Source organism: Capricornis sumatraensis, chromosome 6 (genome assembly GCF_032405125.1).
Source record: "Capricornis sumatraensis isolate serow.1 chromosome 6, serow.2, whole genome shotgun sequence".
Taxonomy (NCBI): Eukaryota; Metazoa; Chordata; class Mammalia; order Artiodactyla; family Bovidae; genus Capricornis; species Capricornis sumatraensis.
The window spans coordinates 16,029,179-16,045,910 of NC_091074.1; the positions used below are offsets into that span (position 1 = coordinate 16,029,179).

General features: G+C 51.2%; 1 protein-coding gene across 1 annotated transcript; it reads left to right on the top strand.

The window, feature by feature from the left end:
* The first annotated feature begins 1,963 nt into the window (after positions 1 to 1,963).
* On the top strand, positions 1,964 to 16,470 carry FAM167A (family with sequence similarity 167 member A). The gene is made up of 2 exons (XM_068973519.1): positions 1,964 to 2,332; positions 16,207 to 16,470. The coding sequence occupies exons 1-2, from the start codon at positions 1,964 to 1,966 to the stop codon at positions 16,468 to 16,470; spliced, it is 633 nt and encodes a 210-aa protein (XP_068829620.1).
* The last annotated feature ends 262 nt before the right edge of the window (positions 16,471 to 16,732 follow it).

Sequence of the window (16,732 nt, forward strand, 5' to 3'; positions counted from 1 at the left end):
CTCAGCGAGCCTGGCAGCACCTACAGCTAAGCGATCTGACTCCAAGTCTCATGCCTCTGTGCCAAGACCTAGTGGTTCTCAGTCCCGGTCCTCTCAGATCACGTGGGGAACTTTAAAATATGTTGATGCCTGAGTCTGGCCACAGACTAACTGAGTCAGTACCCCCGGGCCAGGCCTGGGACTCATGTTGTGGAGGTTCCTCAGGGGATTCTCATCTGTGTGACTGCAGCTGAGAGCTAGGTTTCTCTGCCATCAGCAGGGGGAAGATTTCTTTTCATTCCTGGAGCCAGGTGCAGTACATCTCTCTGGTCAGATGCGATCTCAGGAAGGGGTTGCAGGAACCGTCCAGAGAGACAGCAGGCTCAGCTCTTGAATAACTCCAAGCCCAGGTGGGAGACGAGCCCACAGCCTCCCGAGTGGCCCAGCCCTCACACCATCGCCCCATGCCTGGTTCCCATCACCCTAGACACACAATCACAACTCTTGGTTTCATTTTTTCTCCTTAGGCGCATCCAGGTCAATACAAATCTCTTCATTCCCCACCTTTTCAATACCAAGTGTCCCCTCCAGGCTGCAGATGTCTTCTTGTTTTTTTGTCCCCCACGTAAGCTTTATCTTGGACGTTGTTCCCCATTCAGTCTTTTGCCCAACCTCATGCCCTCACACAAATTTTCAAACCTCACCCTGAAAACCAAGGACTCCTTTTCTCTGCCCAAATGAAAGCTCTCCCACTCTGATGGCCCACCTCCACCTGCCCAGACCCTGTGGGACACGGAGGCTGGGAGCCCAGGGCCTGATTCTGGCTCAGTTACTTCCCTGCCTGCCTGTGATGGGACAAGGGCCTGGCTCTCACCTCCTCCACGGGGGTGGGAAGGCCAAGTCAGATCAGAGAACTGCAGCCCCAGCCCGGGAGGTGCTGCTGTGTGGGCATATTAGGTGAACGTGAGAACCATCTTTGTAGAAGGTGAGTCATGGCCTCGCTCCATTTAACAATCCACCTGAGTGCAGCCTGCTCTTTCTCTGCAGGTTTCTTGCTTCCTGCTCTGCTGAGGTGAGGTAAGGTGTTGTCCTTGGAGAAAGAAGCTGAGGGTGTGCAGTAGGACTCGCCCTGAGGAACCGGAGCCTAGGAAGGGGCTGTAGTGGGCAGGGTGGGGCGGAGTCAGGGGTCTCTGGACCCAAGGCTCACCTGAGTCTGCCTGGGGACTACCCTTTCCCTCCCGCTGGCAGCCTTAGCTCAAAGAGACCTGAGCCTGCGTCCTTACTAATCACTGGGAGCTCTTGGGTGAGCCATGTAACCTCTGGAGACTCTGACTCCTCATGCATAACATGGAGACAAAAATAAGTAATTATAGACTTACAGGGAGGATTAAATGAGATAATAGGGGTGGAACCATTTCCTAAATGGTAAGACACTGTACAAAGTCCAACTTTACTGCGTCGACTTCAGGTACTAAGCCTCTCTGAGCCTCCGCGTCCCCTCCTGAGACTGCGTCCAAGGGAGGGGTCAGCACTGACGTCATTCCAATCCTTCCTGCAGGTCCCACACCAGCCAGCAGCTTCCCGCCGCCTGCCCTTCCTGCGAAGGGGACCAGGTCCATCCTGCATCCCCACTGGAGTCTGATCTGCCTGCCCCTCAAGCACTGATAGATCTTCTTGGCAAAGCAACCCCCAAAGATTCCTGCTAATGCTTGTCTGTTCCTGCCTCTTGCAAAGCATGGCTCCCACAGCACTCCAGGAAGCCTCTTAAGCCCTGAACGTCGGCAGCTGCTCCAGTGGACACTGTGTGGGTCCCCTCTGCCCCCTCTAGACTCCAGGAGCCGTGCCCTTCCTAGCGATGCCCTTGGGAGCCTCGGCCCCCGCTGGATGAGACCCTTCCAGAACAGGACCCTACCTTGCTGCCCATCAAGAATCCCACGGCACCTTCCACCACCTCTCATGTCCGGCTGTCCAGGCAGGTTCTAGAATGTCTGTGCCCCAGATCCAAGTAGAAGAAGTGGCTGGTGGGGAAGAAGGGCCGGCAGGAGCAACCCCACCTCCAGATGACCACCTCCGGAGCCTGAAGGCCCTCACAGAGAAACTGAGGCTGGAGACCCGCAGGCCTTCCTACCTGGAGTGGCAGGCCAGGCTGGAGGAGCAGACGTGGTCCTTCCCAAGGCCGGCGGCCGAGCCACGGGGCTCTGCGGAGGAGGAACCCTCGATCCTGAGAACGAGGGCACTCAGGCCGCATCCCCCACCTAATGGGAGGGCAAGCCAGGACGGGCCACCGCCCACTGGCAAGCTGGAGGGCTTTGAGAGCATCGACGAAGCTATAGCCTGGCTCAGGAAGGAGCTGGTAAGTAAGTGGCTGTCCAAGCCTTTCTCTGTCTCTGTCTTCCCCTGCTAATTTCTCATCTTCCTATTCAGACAAGAGTGGGCCTCATTATTATGTAGGTCCATGTGGTCTGTGTGTCCATCAGCCCCCAACCACAGTACTTACAGAGAGCGTGAGCCCATGTTCTGAAGGTGTCCCCAGCCTTCCTGATGCCACCCTGAAGCCACAGCATTCCACACTGAATGGTCCCAGAGCTGAGCGGTTCAAGGAACAAGTGAGGTGCTTGTTGTCAATTGCTGATCCTCCTAGAGCCAGGTGAAGTCGGGTCTGGGAGAAGAGTCTCTTGCACTCCTTCCTGGACTGTGACTGTGCCTCTTCCTGTCTGAAGCCCTGTCATCCTGCCATCCGCCCTTGTGATCCTTTATTCGGCAGCCACTCTCCCCACGGCGCTGTGCTGGGCAGTGGGGCTGTGTAGCTTGGGCTCAGCCCAGCAGTGCTCTGTGCACATTGAGGGGTGAATAGGGAGATGCCTGGGGTGACATGGCTGATCAGGCCTGGTGGGGGTGAAGCCTTTGGGCTGAGCCTCGGAGACTAGAAATGGCCAAGAAACCAAGGCTTCTCTGGTGGCTCAGAATGTAAAAATCCACTTGCATGCAATTCAGGAGACCTGGATTAGATCTCTGGGTCATAAAGATCCCCTGGAGAAGGGAATGGCAACCCACTCCAGTATTCTTGCCTGGAGAATCCCATGGACAGAGGAGCCTGGTGGGCTACAGTCCATGGGGTTGCAAAGAGTCTGACACGACTGAGCAACTGACACACTGGATGAGAGGGCACCCAGGTGGAGTAAGTGTGAGCACTGGGCGTGCATTGGGAGCTGGGACCAGCAGCTCAACTCTTTTTCTGCCCATGGCCATGGCAGACTCCCATCAGTGGTGGCGCTCAGCTCACGAGAAGGCGTGCAGAACTGTGTCGTTTGGCTCTTCTTAACCACTGTACTATATGATGTCTTCCAAAGGCAGTTGATTTTGTTCTGTGGCTCCTAAAAATGTCAATTCACAAGAGATGTCGGCAGGCAGTCAACAGAATGTGTAGGGTGGGGCAGCGGGAGAAACAAAATTGTTGAGAGTCCAGCCCTTACACTGTGGTCTCTTTGAATCTTAGAACAGACCTGTGCAATTGCTATTATTGTCTCCATTATACAGATGAGTAAACTGAGGCTCATAGGAGTCAGACGACCTGCCCAGAATTATATGACTAGTAAGTGGTGAACTCAGCCTTGACCAGTGACAGCAGAGCTTTGGGGAGAGAGGCCGTGGGTGAGGGGGGTCCCCCCACAGGGCCCTGTCATCAGGCAGGCCTCTTCATGTGGCAGGTAGAGAAACTCTCAAAGCAGAGACTCTCCAACTCTAATGGGAGGATTCCGATCTTGTTAAAATGAAGATTCTGATCCTACAGGAATGAAATCCATGATTCTGAATTTCCAACAAGCTCCAAGATAGTGCTGTACTGCTGGTCCACGGACCACACTTTGAGAATCTAGGACTGAAAAGCAGGCAAGACTGGGGTCAGAGAACCAAGACAGGACCTCAGAGGGAAGTCCCAGGACCCCCAGGCTTGTGCCCAAAGCCCTGTCTCCGCCGCATCTACCTTTCAGGCTTGGGCTTCCCGAGTTAAAGTCACAGCATCCCATGCTGAGTGGTCTACAAGCTGAGTTTGTTCAGAAGACTGTGAGCCTGAGGCCAGAGCAGCCCTAATTCAGATGGGCGGGCAGGTCAACTGAAATATGCAACTCTGCTTGCTTCTAAGATTAAACACTAACAAAGGCCACCTATAAAATCCTTTGCTTGGCCTGAAAACAGAGTCAAACGTTTGATCAACATCTCTAGTTTTAAGTCTCAAACACCAGACTTCATGTCATTGTTTTCTTAATTTGTCATCTATTAACTTGTTGAAGGTGTCATTAAAAATTACCCATTTAAAAAAATACTCATTTCAAAATTGGTTTTGATAACCTTTGTTTTATTTTAAGCCCAGAGTCAAGTTTTCTCTATACCTGGGTGGACTCTCTCTGGCAATTTGTCAGGCTCACTTGCAAATAGGTCTTTTCTCTTGATGTGGCCAAGGAAACCAATTAAAAATCTGCAATTCAGTCAGCCGTGTGGCTGTTTGCCCTCCACGATGCCAAACTCAGTTGCTTGGGAGTTTGGGCTCAGCTGTGGGTTTGTGCCCTGAACAGGTCTCTGTCTTATCCTGGGACAGTTGATGCAGCGAGTGAGGTGTGTGCGTGCTCACGCGTGTCCGACTCTTTGGGACCCCGTGGACTATAGCCTGCCAAGTTCCTCTGTCCATGGGATTTTCCAGGCAATAATACTGGAGTGGGTTGCCATTTCCTCCTCCAGGGGATCTTCCTGACCCAGGGAATGAGTGAGGTGCTTGTTGTCAATTGCTGACCCTCCTAGAGGCAGGTGAAGCTGGGTCTGTAAGGATGGGCGGTCCACTCCTGCCTCCTAGGAGGCCAGTTCAAAGGTAGAGTGACTGCTTGAATGCTGGTTTGTTTCCAAGGCCAGAGAGGATCCTAGCAGCGCCAGCAGGGTCTGCCCTCCCTCTCAACTTTGACTGCAGGGCAAGTTCAGGCACTTCTGACAGCCCCAGGGACTTGCAAGTAGTGGGTTTTCCTTCAGAGTCACTCATTGTGGGTAGAAGGATAGTGGGAATACTTAAAAACCCTGCTGGCACTATTTCTCCAGCCAGCAAGACCTGACCTTTGGTTCCCCGGGGGTCCAGGAAAGGTGTTGCCACCCAGGCATGGCAGGCAGTGCTGCCAGCTCTGTACTGGGCAGCTTCGGCCCCTTGACTCCCCAGGTTTGCTTTCTGGGAAGACAGACTTGGAGCCGGGTGAAATGACCCTCTGTGACTCGGCTTGATCCGGTTTGCTCTGCTAGAGGTCACAGCCTCCAGCTTTCCACCTCCAGAGTAGCCTCACTAGGTGGCCAAGGAGCCTGGAGTTGGTGAAGGAGGCGGGGGCGGGGGGGGGGGGGTGGGGGTGCGGGCAATGCTTCAGGAAGGGGTCAGCTAAAAAGGGCATGGCCCTGAAGCTGTGGGACTCAGCCTTCTAGCTAAGCCTGGAATTCAGAGCATCGCAAACCTCTGACCCTAGAGTTCACAGCCCAAGAGAAAAAGAGATGGTCCCTTCTGCCTTCTGTCTTCAATCCTAAAACATTCCCCTTGCCAGCTTGAAGGATAAAGGAAAGGGAGAAATCGTCTCCTTGGCCTGTGCAGAGCCAAAACTAAAACCAAAAGAATAAAAATAAAAAAATAAAAATCCCAGCTTCCTAAGTGCTTGTCTTTGTGGCAAGAACCTCTGAGCATCAACAGATATTTTTCTCTAAGCCTCACGCAGGTGTTTGATCCCCACAGACAAAGCCTCCCGCCAAAAAGGTGTTTATGGTTGTTAGAAAAAGGAAAAGAAACCTGCCAGGTTTTAATAACTGTAAGGCCTGCTGTGTCAGGAGTTCTGTAGCCGCAGACCCAGCTGGCCCCTCTGTGCCCACAGCTCAGGTCCAGCTTCTCCAGGTTAACCTTCTCTTGCCTGTGCTGCCCGCTTGGCAAGCATGTGACTAGGGTGTCCACACACTGCCCTCTGAGGCCAGTGTTATCCATTGCCACTGAATGATAATGGCCGAATGACAATTCAGGCTCACTGAGCATCTTCTGATGGGGATGGAGGTGAGAGGCATGAAGATGATACCCACATTAACCCTGCCCACCTAGGAAGCATCTTATGGTCCCCAAAGCACTTTCACATGCAGTATTTAAGTGAGAAGAATTGGACGTATTCGCTGTTCCCATTTTATGAGGAGACTGAGGCTCAGAGCGATGATGAGCCTGAGGGTCAGAGAGTTTAAGTAACTTCTCCAAGGTCTTACACAGGGGTGTGACTAAGCCAAGACCCGCATCTCCAGGCTTTGGACCCAGATCTCTCCCCTGTGTACTGGGTACCAGTGCTCACATCAGATGTTCAAGTCAGTGGGGCCAGGAGTTGTCAAAAAGCCTGCATTTAAAATTCTTCTGATCTCAGAATGGGACCCCTGTTATAAGCAATGTGTGGTAACAGCCCTAAAGCAGGGATGGGGGGAGCCATGCCTGGAGCATGGTGAGAATCATTAGTTGCTCAGAGCCGTCCAGGCTGGGTGCTGGCCGAGACGACGTATGATGCACAAGGGTTTCTAGCCCTAGTGCACGTTAACTCACGGCTCCTCCACGGAGCTGGGCTTTCTGCCTGTTGTTCCTGCAGGAGGAAGGCTGTCCTGTTAATCTGGCTGCACACTGCCAGATTTGGTCAAATAAAGAATTGATCAATAACCTCAGATATGCAGATGACACCACCCTATGGCAGAAAGTGAGGAACTAAAAAGCCTCCTGATGAAAGTGAAAGAGGAGAGTGAAAAAGTTGGCTTAAAGCTCAACATTCAGAAAACGAAGATCATGGCATTCGGTCCCATCACTTCATGGGAAATAGATGGGGAAACAGTGGAAACAGTGTCAGACTTTATTTTTTGGGGCTCCAAAATCACTGCAGATGGTGATTGCAGCTAAGAAATTAAAAGACGCTTACTCCTTGGAAGGAAAGTTATGACCAACCTAGATAGCATATTAAAAAGCAGAGATATTACTTTGCCAACAAAGGTCCATCTAGTCAAGGCTATGGTTTTTCCTGTGGTCATGTATGGATGTGAGAGTTGGACTATGAAGAAAGCTGAGTGCCGAAAACTTGATGCTTTTGAACTGTGGTGTTGGAGAAGATTCTTGAGAGTCCCTTGGACTGCAAGGAGATCCAACCAGTCCATCCTAAAGGAGACTAGTCCTGGGTGTTCATTGGAAGGACTGATGTTGAGGCTGAAACTCCAATGCTTTGGCCACCTCATGCGAAGAGTTGACTCATTGGAAAAGACTCTGATGCTGGGAGGGATTGGGGGCAGCAGGAGAAGGGGACGACAGAAGATGAGATGGCTGGATGGCATCACGGACTTGATGCACATGAGTATGAATGAACTCCGGGAGTTGGTGATGGACAGGGAGGCCTGGCATGCTGCGATTCATGGGGTCGCAGAGTCAGACACGGCTGAGCGACTGAATTGAACTGAACTGAACTGAAAGAATTGATAAAGATGTTTCCCTGGTGGCTCAGCAGTAAAGAATCCACCTGCAGTGCTGGAGACAAGGGTTCGATTCCTGGGTTGGGAAGATCCCCTGGAGGAGGGCATGACTACCTACTCCACTATTCTTGCCTGGAGAATTCCATGGACAGAGGACCCTGGCGGCTACAGTCCAGGGGATCACAAAGTGTGGGACACGACTGAGTGGTTGAGCATGGGGAGGTAGCTAGTGCCGTGTGGAGGTTCTGTGGCAGGAGGAGTCCAATGTGGGAGTCTCTCTCACCCTTCACGGTTAGGGGACAAGGGCTGAGCTGGGCCTGAGGAGGTTGGCATGGGAAGGGTTGGTTCTGAAAGAGGGGATACAGACCCAGCATGGCTGCTTCGAAGGGCCAGGGGCTGAGAATGGGGGCCTGAGCAAGGAGAGAGCAAGGGAGCCAAGAGGGCTGGTTGTACCTTTGAAGGGTTTGCAGAAGGGGAGAAACCTGCCCGCTGGCCTCTTGACTGAAGGGCTGAGTGCAGAGAGCGGGAGGGAGGCAGAGAGGCGGCTGGTGCAGGTGAGAGGTGAGTGTGGGTGTGCTCACCTGCGCCTGGCAGCAGTGCCCCTCTCTCCCCTCTCACTTTTGAAAACAGAATTCCTTTCTTGGGCATACGGTTTCCAGGGCTCCCTCTTGCGCAGGATGCACTCTTATGAGGTAGGGGAAAGGGACGAGGAGAGGGGGGTCACATTACCTGCCAGGGCCCCTCATCTCCTTATGGGCTGGACAGGAACTGTCTGTGTCCATTCCGGCCGCTGCAGGTGGAATTCCTAAGCCACAGATATTCAGTTATCACAGTTCCAGAGGCTAGAAGTCTGGGATCGGGGTCCCAGCATGGTCAGGAGAGGGTCCTTTTCTGAGTAGACTTCTCCAACTAGGTGGTTGGTAAGCCACAGATATTCAGTTATCACAGTTCCAGAGGCTAGAAGTCTGGGATCGGGGTCCCAGCATGGTCAGGAGAGGGTCCTTTTCTGAGTAGACTTCTCCAACTAGGTGGTTGGTAAGACACAGATATTCAGTTATCACAGTTCCAGAGGCTAGAAGTCTGGGATCAGGGTCCCAGCATGGTCAGGAGAGGGTCCTTTTCTGAGTTAAACACTTCTCGCTATGTCCTCACACGATGGAAGGGGCAAGGGGACTCTCTAGGGCCTCTTAGATAAGAACAGCCCCATCATGGGGCTTCCCTGATGGCTCAGTGGTAAAGAATCCACCTGCCAATGAAAGACGTGAGTTTGATCCCTGGGTCAGGAAGATCCCCTGGAGAAGGAAATGGCAACCCACTCCAGTTTTCTTGCCTGGAAAATCTCATGGACAGAAGAGCCTGGTAGGCTACAGCCCATGGGGTCGTGAAGAGTCAGACACGACCGAGTGACTAAAGAACAACAAAGCATTCATGAGGGGTCCACACCCCTCACGACCTCACCCCCTCCCAAAGGCCCACCTCCTAACACCAGCACGTTGGGCATTAGGGTTTCAACATATGGGGAGGGGTGGACACAAAGATTCAGATCAGAGCAGACTAGAAGCCAGAGGCTCTGGGTACAGACCAGGAGGCCTGCAGAATGCATCACCACATTCTTCTCAAAGGTCAGCCTCACCTGTGTAGCTGGTAATTTGACCTGGGACCTTCCAAGTTTGAAAATCAAAGACCTTATCGTAGAGTGTGTAGGGTATGACTCACCACTGGTGATGGAGAGTCCCTGGTAGGGCCTGAAGCAGCTCCTGCTCTCTGTCCCAGCTTCGGGGCTCTGCTCTGACTTCCCCTCCCAGCAGACGATGGCTCCAGGGGGATCAGGAGAGCACCTTGGAGGAACCCCCCCAGACACAGGATGGGAGCCGTGGTACCTGCCCCCACCCTCACCCCCGGCCAGCGACATCAGGGGACCCGGCATCCAGCCTGTACCTGCCCCATCCCCAAGGAGGGGGGGCTGCAGGGTAAGAGGAGGCTGAGAAACATGTTCCACCCTCTCCCTGAGTTGACAGCATCTCCTGGAAATCAATTCACAAACACAGTTTGGTTTCTAGGGGTGTCTGAAAAAAATTTTTTAATTTTTCCCAGCATCTGAGATTGCCGACCAGCAGCACACTTCAGTGACAAGCCTTGCTTTCTTTCCTCACAGCATGATTCTGGCTCTTTCTGAGAGGCCAAGATCAAATACGGAGTCATGTTTTGTCCAGGCTTCTAAGTGTGTGTCTGAACAATGCTGATTAAAACAGTACTGGACCTTTAGTTAAATCACGAGACAGGTTACAAAAACTATTCCCAAGTTTCCAGCATTAAGTCCCATAGAGAAGGGAGCATGTGTCTGAGAGAATGGCTTTGGCTTTATACCCAGTCTCTCTTCAGCATCAAGCAAAGATTAATTGTAGCTGTTAGGCTGGGCTTCCCAGGTGGCTCAGTGGTAAAGAATCCACCTGCCATTGCAGAAGATGCAGGAGACTTGGGTTCGATCCCTGGATCGGGAAGATCCCCTGGAGGAGGAAATGGCAACCGACTGCAGTATTCTTGCCTGAAGAATCCCATGGACAGAGGAGCCTGGTGAGCTATAGTCCATGGGGTGACAAAGAGTCAGACACGACTGAGCTGAGCTGAGGCTAGAATAGCTTAGACACCAGCCTTAGAAATAGGGATTGAACAAAATGTCCTTGATCACCTTGGGATTTTTTTTTTCCCTGTCTACCTGAATAATGCCCCTTCCAAGAACTGTAGGAAGCAAGTAGATCAGAAGTAATATGCCATATAAGCTGAGCTGCTGCTGCTGCTGCTAAGTCACTTCAGTCGTGTCCAATCCTGTGCGACCCCAGAGATGGCAGCCCACCAGGCTCCCCCGTCCCTGGGATTCTCCAGGCAGGAACACTGGAGTGGGTTTCCATTTCCTTCTCCAATGCATGAAAATGAAAAGTGAAAGAAGTTGCTCAGTCGTGTCCGACTCTTTGCAGCACCATGGACTGCAGTCCACCAGGCTCCTCCGTCCATGGGATTTTCCAGGCAAGAGTGCTGGAGTGGGGTGCCATTGCCTTCTCCAGCAATGCCAGTCAAATAAAGGCAAGAATTCCACCATCTAGGTCCTTCTAGGTTTGGAATATGGAGATTGGACAGGGCGTTCCAGTTTTGAGCCTTTATTAAAAAGACAGAGACGCTGGCCCTAAAACCTGGTCCCAGTGGCTCCACCATCCATGTGGGCTTAATGCCCACCCTGGCAGTCTCAGCTGTAGGACATGTGATTTGTAGTCCCCCCTCCCAGGGTGGCCTGTGGCCTCTGCGGGATAACGATATTTACAGGATTCTCAGAGGCACAGCCTGTAACTCCAGAAATCCTATAATTAGGGCATAGTGAAAGGGTGTGTTCCCATGGGGTGAGAAAGCACACGCACCAAAGCGGGGAGGGGGGGGCTGGGTGGCCACTGACCCAGGCCCTGTTGCAATAGTTGTGCAGCTCTGAGTGCTTGGCTGCAGGCAACACACGTTTGATTCTCTGAGTCAGATAAGAATGGCTCTTAGGAGAGCCTGTTTCTTTCTCTCTTTCTTTTGAGGGCAGGAAAAACTTATTGTACCAGTCATGGAACTTGGTCTCAGGCAACAGAAGCTACCACTGACTATTTTAAGTCAAACTGATTGAAAGGGGATTTTTAAAATTAATTTCCATTACAATGTTGTGTTAGTTTCAGGTATACAGCAAAGTGAACCAGCTGTATATTTACACATATCCACTCTTTTAGAAATTCTTTTCCTATATAGGTCATTACAGAGTGTTGAGTAGAGTTCCCTGTGAAATACAGTAGGCCCTTAGTATCTATTTTATGCATATATCAGTAGTGTATAGATGTCGATCCCAATCTCCCAGTTTATCCTGGCCTCCCTTCCTCCTCGGTATCCGTATGTTTTGTGGAATTTAGAAAAATGGTATAGATGATCTTATTTGGAGAGATTGGTTGTTTCTTAGGGGGAAAGGTGAAACTCCATGGGAGGGAAGATGTAACTAAAGTGGTAATTAAGTTGCTTTGCAAGAGGAAGGGCTTCCCAGGTGGCTCAAGTGTAAAGAATCCACTTGCCAACGCAGGACACTCACGTTTGACCCCGGGGTTGCGAAGATCCCCTGAAGGAGGAAACGGCAACCCACTCCAGTATTCTTGCCTGGACAATCTAAGGGACAGAGCAGCCTGGTGAGCTAAGGTCCATGGGGGTCACAAAAGAGTCAGATACCACTTAGCAACTTAACAACAACATCTGCAAGAGGAGGGAAATTTCTCCAGTTGTCTTTGATGAGATGAGGGGGTGTGATGAGTGGTAAGGCTCCAGGGTCGGGGGATAGAAAGGGAGAATCGAGGAGGGTGGCGGCCAAGGAAACGCAGGAAACAGAAGAATCTGCGTGCGTAAGTGGTTTGCTGTGAGGTCTCTTTGTCTGAGTCTCATGGGTCATTAGTGATTTCCTGGAGAGTTAAAAGAGGAACTGACTACTCCTGCCTCTGGACTGGCAGGAATAAAAACAAGCACTGCAGTAAAACGTTGAGGAGAACAGTATGGTGATTCCTCAAAAACTTAAACATACGATGACTACATGATCCAGCAATTCCACTTCTTAGTTTACGCCCAAAAGAAGCAAAAGCAGGGACTCAGAGCCTGCTGCACCTGTGTTCAAAGCAGCGGTATTCACAAGAGCCAAGAGCTGGAAGCAGCCCAGACACCCATTCATCCATGGATGAGCGGATAAGCCACATGTGAGCTATACACTCAGTGGAATATACATCAGCTTTAGAAAGGAAATCTGACTCGTGCTACAACGTGAGTGAATCTCGAATGAATGAAATATGACGGTCACAAAACAGTAAATAACGTACTGATTCCACTTACTCGAGGTGACCAGATAGTCAAATTCACAGAAGGGTAGTTGCCAGGGGCTAAGGGAGGGGAAATGGGCAGTTATTAATTAATGGAGATGGAGCTCCAAGTTTGCAAGATGGAAAGAATTCTGAAGAGAGTTGGTGGTGATGGTCACACAGCAATGTAAAAGTTTTTAATGGCACTGAACTGCACACTTCACAATGGTTTAGACGGTCAGGTTTTATCCTCTGTGTATTTTAACACAATTGAAAAAATCCTAGCGGTGGGGGAAAGAGCCTTTTAGCTCTGCACAGTTTACTCAGGTTTCTTCAGGGGCTCATAAAACTTGATTCTATATGGATTCGGTTTGATTGCAGTGAAGTTACCTCTTCACTGAGGACTCAGTTTAGGATTTAAGGTGTGGAGTCCCCTTGGAAAACTCCTGTGTGGTCTGCAGAGGAGGTGGGAATAGGGCCAGCACTGCTGCTTTTCCTTGAAGCCCTGGAACAAACACTATTTCTTTGACTATTAAGTGAAATAGTGGATTTCTATTCAGGAGTCATAACAAAATATGTCTTGCAGGCGAGACATAGGATGGGCTGCTCACATGATCAGGTGCCCTCAGGACCAAGGCAGTGGAGGAAACAGAATTCCCAGCCCCTTCCAGTGTTCCACTCTCCAACAAGGGGAGTGACCAGGTCACCATCCCCACCGGAAGCAGTTTCCTTCCTTCTAGGCAGAGGTGAACACCTCCAAGCTCAGAGGCTGGCAGGTGGCTCCACCAAGGTGGCCTTGTCCAAGGAAATTAGTCAGGTGCCTTACATCACTGCTCTTTCAGCTGATTTTCCAACCCTAAATTGTTCTCAGACTCTTGACCAAATCTATTTGCCATAGAAAAATAGCCCCTTTCTCCCATCAGGCATCCCTGCCCACCACATCTCGCAGAGACTTGCAGACACCTGGTCGAAACTGAAATTCTCCAACTTTAAAGGATATTTTCAGATTGAAGATCCAATGAGGCCAGTTTCTGGGTTCACATCTGAGCCATAGGCTTCCTAGCTTTCAAAGAGATCGATCTTCAAATTACAGGAAACCCCAAAAAGTAGTGGTTCAAGCCAAACTCCCAGAAGACCATGTTAAATAAAGCAGTGATGTGAGCTGGCGCTAGCTTTCAGACAAAGTGGACCCCCATCTCCTTCAGAAGGGCTTAGGCAGCACCCAGCCCAGCTTCCAAATAAGTGAATGAATGAACAGCCACCCTCTGGCGAGCCTGCCATCGTTAATTTGGCCCTACTAGAGTAGTCTGAGTGGCCATGCATCTGGGTTGTGATGCCCAAGGACTGAGAAGTAAACAGATGAACTGGATGCTATGAACTTGCAGTTAAATACTTTGGTGGTGATGGTCATTAAATACTTTGCTGATCCCCAAGCCAGACTCCCTATCCTGATTTTACTCATCTATGAAGTCTGGATAAAAGAGATCTGTAGAAGTACATCAAGCAATGAAAGGGAAAAAGTAGAGCAATGAAATGCTTATTGGTGGAGTCCCTAATTTTTCTGCAATGCACTCGATTCTAAGCCTGAAGAGGGAAAAGTGAGAATGTTAACGTTTATTTGCATAACCAGCAGGAAAGTCCCTCTGGAATCTCACAGTTGGTCTTTCGAAATCAGTTTGGGCTCCATGCACTGGCTGAACAACACAGCTGAGCGTGAAGAAACAGAAGGACGTAAACATTAACCACTTGCAAGCAGAGCAGAGCAAACAGTGAGAAGGAATCAGATCTTGTGCCAAGTAAGGGCAGCTGGTGACCTCAGTGACCAAGTGTCATTAATGGAAAACACTCCACTAGGAGCCTGAAGAGATCCTGGGAGCCAAGCTGGGACACTGAATAGCTCATTAAAACTCTTCTGGATTCAACCAAACTGCCACACTGACACCTTGGGGCTGGCTGTATGGGTCCAACAAAGGTAACCCGTAAGTGAATTTTGGAAACTGTAAATGTGTGGCCAGGTGAGGAGTTATTATCCCATTTCTTCCTCAGTAGGAAAAAATAAACAAACACTAAATATATCATGAACGTTCTCCTAGGAGAAGGAAATGGAACCCACTCCAGTGTTCTTGCCTGGAGAATCCCAGGGACGGGGGAGCCTGGTGGGCTGCCGTCTATGGGGTCGCACAGAGTCGGACACGACTGAAGTGACTTAGCTTAGCTTCTCCTAGGTCATGGGCACAAAACAAGTCCCATGCCCCACACTCCAGCTCTACCTGAAGAGGTAGAACTTAGAGGTCAGAGGTTTGGGCTCTGGAGTCTGACTTCTGAGCACCTCCTCCCAGCTCGGTCAGTGAGCTTTGTGACTTGTCATGAGGACTGGCTTTGCTGAGCCTCTGCCTCTTCGTTTAGAAATTGTGAGTGCATGCGTGCATGTTAAGTCACTTCAGGCATGTCCCACTCTTTGCGACCCTATGGACTGTAGAATGCTAGGCTGTTCTCATGGGATTCTCCAACAAGACTACTGGCGTGGGTTGCCACGCCCTCCTCCAGGGGATCTTCTCGACCCAGGGATCGAACCCGAGTCTCTTATTTCTCTTACACTGGCAGGCAGGTTCTCTACCACTAGCACCATCTGAGAAGCCCAGAAATTGTGAGTAGGATGGTGATATTACTTCCAGAGTTATAGTGAAGATTAGGTGTCACGTATCAACATACCCAGTTCGAGTCCGCCCCCCACTCCCCAATTCATATGTTGAAGCCCTGGGCCCCAGTGTGACAGTGTTGGAAGGCAGGGCCTTTGGAGATGATTAGATGTTCCGGTCATGGGAGTAGAGCCTTTTGGTGGGATTATTGTCCTTACGGAGGAAAAGAGACCAGAGCACTCTCTCTGCATCACATGAGGACACAGAAGGTGGAAGAACCTGTCAGCCAGGAAGAGTGTCCTCACTGGGAACTGAATCAGCACACCACGTCCTTGAACTTGGACTTCCCAGCCTGCAGAACCATGAGAAATAAATGTCTGTTGTTTAAGCCACTCAGTTTATGGTACTTTGCATGGCGGCCTGGGCTGACTAATACCTACTCAGAAAGCTTAGAACAGTGCCTAGCTCACAGGAAAACATCCAATAAATATTAGCATGTATTTATGTTTGGCTCTTTTGAAATAAGAAGTATTGCAAATACTCTTAAATGTTTAAATAATAAGGTGACAGCATACCCACCACCCAGCATGTAATATAAAGCAGCATCGATAGAGTTGAAGCCCGGAATACCTTCCCCAATTGCAGTCTCTCCTTCCTGCCCAGAGTAACCATGCTCCTGAACTTGGTATTTATCATTCCCATGCATTTCTTTATACCCTTACTCCATTTGTAAACAATGAGAATGAGCTGGAGATGCTTCCAAGCCAGGACTGACACACACGCCTTCCAGAAGGATTTGGACACAGCATCTAGCTTAGCGCAAAGGGCTGCGCGGCAAGTATGTCCTCGTTTGTCCCCTCACTCTATGATTTCACCTCCCTGACCTGAGAACAGGCTGCTCTGTGCTGTGCTTAGTCGCTTAGTCGTGTCGGACTCTTTGCGACCCCATGGGCTGTAGCCTGCCAGGCTCCTCTGTCCATGGGGATTCTCCAGGCAAGAGTACTGGAGTGGGTTGCCATTTCCTCCTCCAGGGGGATCTTCCCAACGCACGGATCGAACCAGGGCCTCCCGCATTGCGGGCAGATTGTTTACCGTCTGAGCCACCAGGGAAGGGACCCCAGATGATGATGCTAGCCGGTCGTTGGGTCTGTTAGCCGGGGTCTGCGCCGGTAAGGGACTTGCAGCACCCCGGCTCCCCCTCCAGCTTGGCGCTGACGCCTCCCCTCCTCGCTCTTCCCTGGCAGATGGAGATGCGGCTTCAGGACCAGCAGCTGGCGCGGCAGCTCATGCGCCTGCGCAGTGACATCCACCAGCTGAAGATCGAGCAGACCTGCGACCTCCACCGGCGGATGCTCAACGACGCCACCTACGAGCTCGAGGAGCGCGACGAGCTGTCCGACCTCTTCTGCGACGCTCCCCTCGCCTCCTCCTTCAGTCTTTCTGCACCACTCAAGCTCATCGGGGTCACCAAGATGAACATCAACTCCCGCAGGTTTTCTCTGTGCTGAGAAGCCCTAGACGGGGCGGTGGAGCCAGAACGAGGGCTTGGGAGGTGGACCGGGGATGTAGGAAGGGAGCTGAGGCCCAGCTACCCCAGTGGGTCTCTCCGGAGGCAGGGTGTCCCCGGGACAAGTGCTCTTGGAGCCCAGCTGTGGAGCCCAGTGTCCCCACGCCTGACCCTGGTTTAATACCCAGAGTCCTGCAGACCGGCCGCTCCATCCGATGTTCCGTGAGACCTCGGTACCCCACGCACCCGTCTCATCCCCCCAC

Bases quoted from the DNA above. Each gene is read 5' to 3' on its own strand.
- FAM167A (XM_068973519.1), top strand. From the start codon at position 1,964: ATGTCTGTGCCCCAGATCCAAGTAGAAGAAGTGGCTGGTGGGGAAGAA. The intron at 2,333-16,206 runs GTAAGTAAGTGG...CTTCCCTGGCAG, and splicing joins CCTGGCTCAGGAAGGAGCTG to ATGGAGATGCGGCTTCAGGA.